The sequence below is a fragment of the Bipolaris victoriae genome (genome assembly GCF_000527765.1).
Source record: "Bipolaris victoriae FI3 unplaced genomic scaffold scaffold_245, whole genome shotgun sequence".
In the NCBI taxonomy this organism is placed as follows: domain Eukaryota; kingdom Fungi; phylum Ascomycota; class Dothideomycetes; order Pleosporales; family Pleosporaceae; genus Bipolaris; species Bipolaris victoriae.
Window position 1 is genome coordinate 1 of NW_014575147.1, and position 9,112 is coordinate 9,112.

The 9,112-nt window shown below is 48.9% G+C and overlaps 2 protein-coding genes across 2 annotated transcripts; one reads left to right on the forward strand and one right to left on the reverse strand.

Moving 5' to 3' along the window:
• Positions 1–2,246: 2,246 nt before the first annotated feature.
• COCVIDRAFT_32010 (hypothetical protein) lies at positions 2,247–5,042 on the forward strand (the record flags this gene model as incomplete). The annotated part of the gene is made up of 1 exon (XM_014694685.1): positions 2,247–5,042. One exon carries the CDS (start codon positions 2,247–2,249, stop codon positions 5,040–5,042), a length of 2,796 nt encoding a protein of 931 aa, XP_014550171.1.
• A 65-nt stretch (positions 5,043–5,107) lies between these two features.
• Positions 5,108–6,814, reverse strand: COCVIDRAFT_116243 (hypothetical protein; the record flags this gene model as incomplete). Its single annotated transcript, XM_014694686.1, has 3 exons — positions 5,108–5,460; positions 5,512–6,591; positions 6,649–6,814. 3 exons carry the CDS (start codon positions 6,812–6,814, stop codon positions 5,108–5,110), a joined length of 1,599 nt encoding a protein of 532 aa, XP_014550172.1.
• Between the last annotated feature and the right edge of the window lie 2,298 nt (positions 6,815–9,112).

Below are 9,112 nucleotides of genomic sequence, written 5' to 3' on the forward strand. Positions count from 1 at the left end.
AAGCAGCACGTCTTTGGCTTTTAACACGTTTTAATTGGATATCAAAAAGAGCAATTTGAAGATCTGATTCAGAGTATAAAGTTTGAGAGTTACGTTGTTGAGTCATTACGTGTTATAGTGTTGACGTTAACGCGTCGGAGCAAAGTGGCCGACTCGCTTGGGTGGCCGACTCGCTTGTGAACCACGTTATGCAGAGAGTTATTGAATAAGAGAAAGAAATGGTTCATCCAAACTGAGTATGTGTAGTGGCGAGGGATGTGATGTCATTAGCTAGCTCTACCTTTTCTTTCAATAGACATACATTGTAAAGATACGAATAGGAAAATATGCTTCATTATTGTTGGGTAAGCGAGGGGTCGTGAGCAGGCGAATGTATGGTAGCAAGTACGTACTGACTACCTAAATGCAGGGTTAGGGTTGACTTTTGTGTATGAGAGCTAATATTTGCTCCATATACGAATGCGCACCACTTTCGAAAAACACACTATATAAGTGCAGCAGTCTCTGATACATAGAATGAGAGATGATTTAGATAAAGCCAAGACTAAGACAGCGGGAAGTAATATTTCGCATCTAAAGCTTAGGTGTTCATCCTTCTCTTTCCAATGTCAACAAGTAGCCTATACGAATGAAACGATGCATATTGCAATCTTTCTCGAATCCCACTTTTGTTGTCGGCATGCGCAGGGGTACCTAGAGGACGTTCCCTGTCGTTCCTGTGGGTTGGACTTTGAAGCTAGACCATGTTAAGTGTTTCATCCACTAGGTATTACTAGCGGATCTAACCAATGCTCGAACAGAGACATCTAAAGTATCTTCGTTTGAATCTCAATGTATCACGTCTTGTTCGCAACATATCCGTTGCGTACCAAGCAATGCAGTTGAAAGACTCCAAAACCAAAAAGATGCCCCCAATAATGTTAGCATTGACCACAGTCTCGCTCCCCGAAAGACATACTTCAGGGACCGTGTCTAATTCGCACTGCCCATAAAAAGCTTCCTGTTCGAGGTAGGCTTGGCGGTTTGCGGAACTGCTTCTAAATTGATCGCTCATATCTGTGAACAAGCAGGGGCAGGGGCATCTAGCATCCTCGGAGACTCTTCGAGTGCGCCCTTGGTCTAATCCAAGTCCGACGCGACTTAGATTGATATTTCGTCGCAATAATTCGTATGGTGCCACAGAGTCGGTACCCAGTAATGAGCAGCCCAATTGGCGCCATCTTCGGAACTTTTATTATCATGGGGCCTTGATTGGCGGGGCCCTTGCCTTCAACCCCACATAACGATGATATTCCTATCTCAACTTGCTCATTGGAGAGCTGATGTGATACTCCTCACATTCATCGTCACATTTATCACTATTGTACTGAGGATTACGAAGCTGACACTGTGCAGTGAACATCGATTGTGTCATGAGCTTGTTCATCGTCCTGGGAATCCCACCAATTGCATTCTGCGACCCAAGAGGGGTCGAGAGTTGCCTTCTGAGAACCGGAAAGACATGGCACCTCGGGAGTCTTCTTGGGTTAGCTTGAACGGGTAGATTCGTGTGGCGGGTTATTGGTGGGTCTATTGGTGGCGTGCTTCTGGTTGCACATAACGTTGTCCATGTTATCGCCCAAAAAGAGTTGGACAATTTACATCAGAGAAAAATATCCCTAAATAGCGCCGAGATTGTTATCAGTGCAACAGAGAATAACCGCCACGCAGCGGTCAACGAATGTGCAGAGTGAAGAAGCCCATCAGCTGTCAAGTGCTTTGGTTGCGATGCTCCGGGCCGGCCAGAACATCAAAGCGTTGCGATGGAAGAGTTACTCCTATAAGCTTTATTACCTTCCAGTATAGTCCATAGTGCGTTGTGTAATACAACAATACATCGGTCGTCTCTAACCCGAGGGTAATGTACGGAAAAACCCCACTTTACCGTGTATGCATGAAGATCCCCTTCCAAGACTCGTTTACACTGGTGCCCCTGGTTTGCCGAGCTGGCGCCAGGCGATTCCAAGTAAGTGTCTTTGAAGCACACCACAAACATAGGTTCTTGCGTGCAGATTGATAGCCGGTTAGGTTACCCCAAACGTCATGGTCGACCGGTTGTTCGTACACGTCTGCTCGGTTGAAGGAGCATGAAGCCGGATAAACGGATGGAAGATCCAGATACATATCAAAGGTATTCTGTGCCGAAATGAAGCAGGCCAAACTTTCTAGCTGGTTGCGACAGCTTCCGCTCTTTTTCTTGTCTCAAAATGAGAAAGGCTGTTGTCGGCCTAGCTGGCCTTCTCAGCTACACATTCGCACAAACCAGCTCTGTGAAAGTCAGTTGGATTGACGAAACACCCGGATACCTGGATGGAACTACATTTGGTGTACCTTGGCCTCGTGGACATCACCCGGCAAATAAAACAACCTTCACAATCGATGGCGATGCGAGCTTTCAGTCATGGGTCACTGCGTATTGGCCTGATGGCAGTTTGAAATGGACCGGGCATGCTCTAGGGGCCAGCGATTCTCCTCTCGATCAATATACCATCACAGCATCAAGTTCAAGTGATCCGACTTCATCTCGTCTTAGGAAGCGTGGCGACGGTATCCAAGTTAGCGACTCCGATGACGAAATCGTAGTCGACAATGGAAAAATCACTGCAACATTTCCTAGATCAGGAAATGTGCTTGTTTCTAGCATTAAATCCAATGGAAAGACTGTCGGGACAAATGGCCATCTTATCTTGCGATCCCAAACTGGCACCCCGGATGACAATGACGACGGCAAGCCTATTGGCATCGACTACTTTAGCTTTACCAGCAAGATCTCCAACGTCACTGTATCTGAGGAAAACACTGCTCGTACGCTTGTCACAGTCAATGGTGTTCACACCATAAGTGGAGATGGTACCCATCAGGACTGGCTTCCGTTTGCCGTGCGCTTCTACCTTTATGCCAACTCTGAAGCGATCCGCATCATCCATACAATCATCTACGATGGTAACATGTACAGCGACTTCATTTCTGGTATCGGTATTCGATTCGATGTGCCTTTGGCTGAAGAAAAATTTTACGATCGCCACGTTCGTATCGCAGGCGTCGATGGTGGAATCTTACACGAAGCGGTTCAGGGCATCACAGGTCTCCGCCGTGATCCAGGCCAAGATATCAGAGCAGCGCAATACAACGGCACAAAACTTCCAGACCCTTCAACTTGGGACCAGCGCGTGACCACCCGTCTACAATGGATCCCGACATGGAGTGATTATCGTCTCACTCAACTCTCTTCAGATGGCTTCAACCTCAAGAAACGCACCAAGGCCGGCCAGAGTTGGGTGAAGATCCCAGACGGAACGAGATCAGGTGGTCTTGCTTACCTCGGTGGCGCAGCTTCTGGTGGCCTTGCTGTTGGTCTACGCGATTTCTGGAAAAAGTATCCGACTAGCCTGGACATCTCCAATGCTGCCACGGATACAGGATCTATCACTATGTGGCTGTACAGCCCACAAGCAGGACCTTTGGATATCCGACCGTACCACGATGGGCTTGGCGAGGATACTTATAAGAAGCAGCTTGATGCTCTTGAAATCACCTACGAGGACTGGGAATCGGGTTACGACAGTCCAGTAGGTATCGCGCGCACCAACGAGTTGTACATCTATGCTTTCGACACCACTCCCTCGGCTGAGAAGCTCTCCGTGCTCACCAACTTCACGAATAACCCGCCAGTACTCATTCCAGAACCTAAATACATGGCTGGCACCAAAGCACTTGGATCCTATTGGGGCGTTCCAGGCGCAGTTAACTCTGCCCAAGGTCAAACCATTGAAAAGAATATGGATTTTCTCATCGGTTTCTACAAAGATCAAATTGAACAAAGACGCTGGTATGGCTTCCTTGATCATGGCGATATTATGCACACCTATGACAATGACCGCCATCAGTGGCGATACGACATTGGTGGGTACGCCTGGGACAACTCGGAACTATCACCCGATCTCTTCTTCTGGGACTACTTCCTCCGCACCGGCAGCCCCGACGCCTACCGCATCGCTCACGACCAAGTGCGCCACGGCGGCGAGGTTGATTCGTACCACATTGGTAACTTCACCGGTCTCGGTACGCGACACGGCGTCCAGCACTGGAGCGACAGCGCCAAACAAGCCCGTATTTCGACACCAGTATACCGTAAAACCTTCTTCTATATTTCCGGCGGCGATGAACGAACAGGCGACCTTGTCCGCGAAGTCCTAGACGCAGACCAAGCCTTCCTCCGCGTAGACGCTAGACGCAAAGTCCGTGACCCAAGCATCATATACAAGCCGGACCCCACCGCGCTCTTCCTCAACTTCGGCACCGACTGGGCCGGCATCGCACAAGCCTACCTCATCGAGTGGGAGCGCCGCGGACCCCGCTGGCAGGACTCGTACAACAAGCTCGTCAAAGCCATTACTTCGTATCCCAAGCTAAAGAACGGCTTCGTAACCGGCGAGGCATTCTACAACAGCCTAACAGGCGAATGGGCGCCTCCTCCTACCGATCTGAACAACACGGGCCAAATCACCGTATCCCATCTCTCCGGCGTTTTCGGCGTCCTCGAAACCATCGATCAGCTCATCGACCATTTCGGCCCCGAACAACGCAACTTGACCAAGCCGTTCTTCGACGCGTTCCTGGATTACTGTTACTACTATGGCGCGAGCAAGGCGGAGCAAAAGGCCCGGTACGGCAATGACTTTGGAACTCTGAATTTGAAGCAGGGTCACTCGCGGTTCACGGCGTATGTTGCTCACCACAGGAATAATGCTACGCTTGTGCCGCGGGTATGGTCTGAGTTCCTGGGTGATGGAAGCAAAGATGGACTTGCACCCAACGCGCCGTGGAAAGCGGTTAGAATCGATGGGAGTGATGCGTTGAGTGCGGTGGATGAGGCGACTTGGGTTAGTACGAATGCAGCGGCCTTGTATGGAGTTGCTGGAATTGAGAATTTGGCGCTTGTAGGACCGCCGGATATAAATATTATTGGGGGCGGTAATGCTACTAGCAAGAGATGGGCATAGTTGATTTGTATTGGGTATGATTGCATTGGTTTAACGATTTAACAAAGAAAGAGAAAACTCCTGTTTTACACGCGTAGAAGTCCCTTGCCGTTTGGTTCGTCTGTCCCAAGTGTGTAGATGGTATGAATGCCAGCAGGGTCACCGACGTCAGTTGGCGACTTTTTGGGCACGCCCATGTCTTTTTCCTTGACCTTAAACTTCTCAGGATCCAAGCAGGCAGCTGATTTGCCACCTCGGTTGTTGCTTGGACGGTAGTCGGTATGACTTTTGAGTCGCCTGAAAAGCGAGTCGTGTAAGAATGCGCCGTCGGGAATGTCTCGTGCCGAACACTTATTAAAAGGCCATGCGATATAAGCCCACTCATGTCCCAAACCACCTCTGGTCAGTTGCAATTCCCAACGTCGAATTGGTAGATATTCTGTTCAGATTCGTTAGCTGAGTGCAGACTCGAAGCGTGCGCGTGGCTTACCCATGAAATTCCAGAGGATGACCTTGAATAGTGATGAGCCACCTCCGACCTTGAGAGTGTCATGCATCGTGCCCTTGTAAGCCTGTTCCTGCTTCTTATAGAAATGCTTCTTGAATCCGTCTTTCCTCTTATTCCATTTAATTGCTGCTGCTGGTTCCTGTTCTCCGATGATTTCCAATTCACGGATCATCCAAGCAAGGGGTATGTCACTCATTTGATAAGGATCAGTACCAGGGTTGGATGCGTAATCGTCGTTCGAAGATGTGAAGATTTTGCGCCACCAGCTTCTCGTGTCCGGCACAGCTGGCCATCCTCCACCGACGTCGCCGTGATTACCGGGGAACCAAACTTCCTTAACATCTTCATCCGTAGTGTGAGGGTGGGATACGTCTTGGTGAAGCAAAGCGGCTTTGAACTTGACACGGTGCTCGTCGACAGCGACGGCATGGCGAACATGACGGGCAGTTCCCGCAACTGATACGGCTTTGGGAGCTTTGCCAAATGGGCTGTCCAAGACGGAAACACTGCTGACGCAGTCAAACATGCCCAGGAAGTGCACTTTGATGCCCGAATCATCTGCGCCCTCTGAACGGCAGAACGTCGCTTTGAACGCATTGAGCTTGTTCTTCCTTAGCTGTTGCTCATCAGGTTCTGAGCATTCGTGCATGTCAGAGCCACCGTCAATGAGAGGGTCGGTTTCGTGGCATCCATGCGCTCCATCTGTGGCAGGCGAAGAATTTTTTCGTTCCTGGTCGGGGACATTCAACTTTCCCTTCTCGTAATCCTGGTATAGATCATATGCGAAAGGGACCATTTCTTCATTGCCTTCAGAGAGTAGGCCAACTCTGTAAATCATGCGTGCAAGGAAGCGAGCGGTAAAAGCACCCCTCGAGAAGCCGAAAATGTAAATCTTGTCACCCTCCTTGTAGTACCGCATGATGAAGCGGTAGCCTGCAATTACGTGAGCATCAAAGGTTGTAGCAAAGCCACTATCCATGGTTTTGGTGATTTTTGAGCGGATAGAGCCCAAAAAAGTCTTGTTTACAGGGCCTCCATCGACATTGTATGTGCCAATACCAGCTGTGGAGTTGGATGTCTGGTCAGTATAGCACTACAAAGAGTTTGAGGGTTGCTTACTTTGGTAGTAGTGGTACTGCAAAGGGTCCCTTCTGTCAAACTTGTCGAAGAGTTTGACTATGTTGGTGTCTGAGGTGTTGCCGTTAAAGACGTTTCCCGTGCCATCGAAGCATAGAACGAGCTTCCTCGGTTCTTGTCCAGTGGACTGTCCAGTGGAATGAGGCATAGTAGCAGTTGTTCTTCTTGTAGTCGAAGGAAGTGATGTATTCCTCAGATAGCAAAAAGATATGCTGTAGTACTGAAAGCGAGGGGACGAGAAGACGACGGGTATAAAAGACCAAATTATTAAACCTGTACACCAAGAACTTCTTAGAATTAATAACTTTCTTGGTGTGCTCTCATCGGTAGGTGAGAAGGTTGACAGCGCACTTATACAAAAGCAAGCAAGGGAGGAGTGGATGCATAGTGTTATATACGTGGCGAGGTATGGATGGCATTGAAATCTAGAATTCTACTCACACGACACCATGTTGCAGGAAGATGGAAAGAATGGCGAGTCAGGAATGGTTTGAAAGGAAACGGCTGCACGAATTACGTCCGTGCATTCGATAATGCTTTTTCTAGACAGCTGTGCGCCTGCACATCCACAGCTGATTTTAAGGGTAGGCTCGGTGTGATAAGGCGGTAAGAAGCCAATCACGCACTGAAAATATCCAATCAGAGGAGTAACAGAAGAGACCGTTAATGCGTGCAAAGTCAAAGCCTTGTTCCTTTTGCATACTGAAATCTCCTTGGAGAGGAGAGCCGAGTTGTGGCTGGCGGAGATGCCGACTAGCGGCGGGATCCCTCGGATATGGCACCAGCCCGACGCCTTCATTGCCATAATTGGCGGTTTTGGTCAAGGTATAGCGAGATCTGGGGTGTCACAAACAAAAGCAGTTGGGTGAAGAGGGGCATCTGATCTGGGCTCAGCCTTAGCGATGGGGCTTAGAACTGCCTGCCAGTTCAATCCACAAACAACAACAACCATAGTCGGTTGAGGTGTAACGATTGGCCGGTGGTAGAATGTAATAAGTTTACCTCTTGTGTATTTCAAAATGAATTCTGGGTATAAACCCATGCAAAACTATACGTATTGCATGTCTTCACATGCGATAGAACATACAAGGGTCCTAGTCAAGTTAGCGACCCCTAAGTACACCCCAGTCCACACCCCTGCATGTCCTGTAGGCGACGACATCCACATGTGAGTACGAGAAGATGGTGTTGAGACAATCCACACCTGCCTTACATCTAGATTTTGCACCGACCTTGGAGCCTGGGTCGGAGAGGGCGAAGGACATTGCTCCGCTCACCTCAGTAAAGGCGACCAGTGTTAAGGGTAGCGCCACCAATAAAGCCTCTTTCTTACATGCCGCCTAGCCCTCCAGCCTCGGCCGCGCGAACATGTCCCCACACGATTGAAATGCCATTGTAGCTGAGGATAGCTGACCATAGCTGAGGATTAGCGGTGCCTGGACCTTTGGAGGCTTGCGTACGAGATGCGTAGATTACCCCCCTTGTTCGTTACCCCTATCCCAACTTGGTCGTTGACACAGTAAGAATGGATGCGGCTGTGCTGACTAGTCCAGCTTCATTCGTACTGTGTTGAAGCCACAGCGCCGAAATGGGATGAGGCTGGCGAGAGCTATCCAAGCGATACCTCCAAATACAATTTCCTTGAGAATAGCGTCGAACAGATTGAGACGAGACCACTCGCCACTCACTACTACCCGGCATGTGCTAGTACCCAACTGCCGATGGAAGCTGCAATCACATCCCAAGTCTTAGTCTCGACTGGGCTGGTACACCATACGCGAAGTCGATACGAGCAAAGAAAATAGCTCATAGCATTGACCTAGACCAAGGGCTTTTTGCCTCGATGGCCTTTGAGGAAGACGCTTTCAATGAGACTCGCGTAGGCATCTTGCTGATCGTATCCCGTCATGATTTTGTCCTAAGCGACGTCATTTTCTTGGAAATCAAAACAAGCACTAGTATGTCAGAAACATTTCCATGCTTTAGTTGATACTACTATATTTCTCCAACACTGTTATACAATTTCTATCAAGCAAATTGATCAAATAAACCCAAAATGTACACGTTATTAAATATTTCACAAAACTCCTTCAACATCTTGAATCCATGCTCTAACGCAAACCCCAACTTGTCACATCATTACAGCTGTTCACCACGCTCAAGCCCATTATCCCCTCCTCCAAACCCAACTATACTATTAACAACCCCACCGTATAGCACTGCATTAATGTTCCCCAACCCCAACCCATTACGTGTCTCCTCCATATCTAAAAAATGCGTGTCGCAAATTTCTCCCCCATTTGCCTCATGTCCACACTAAAGAAAAGCCCATCAACCACTACCCCGACGCCTCTTTCCCCAGATTGCCTGCCGTGCATCCCTCTCGCACTCCTACTAGCACTGCACCGGCACTTCTTCTCCCTGCCCCTCCGACATCTTTCTTCCT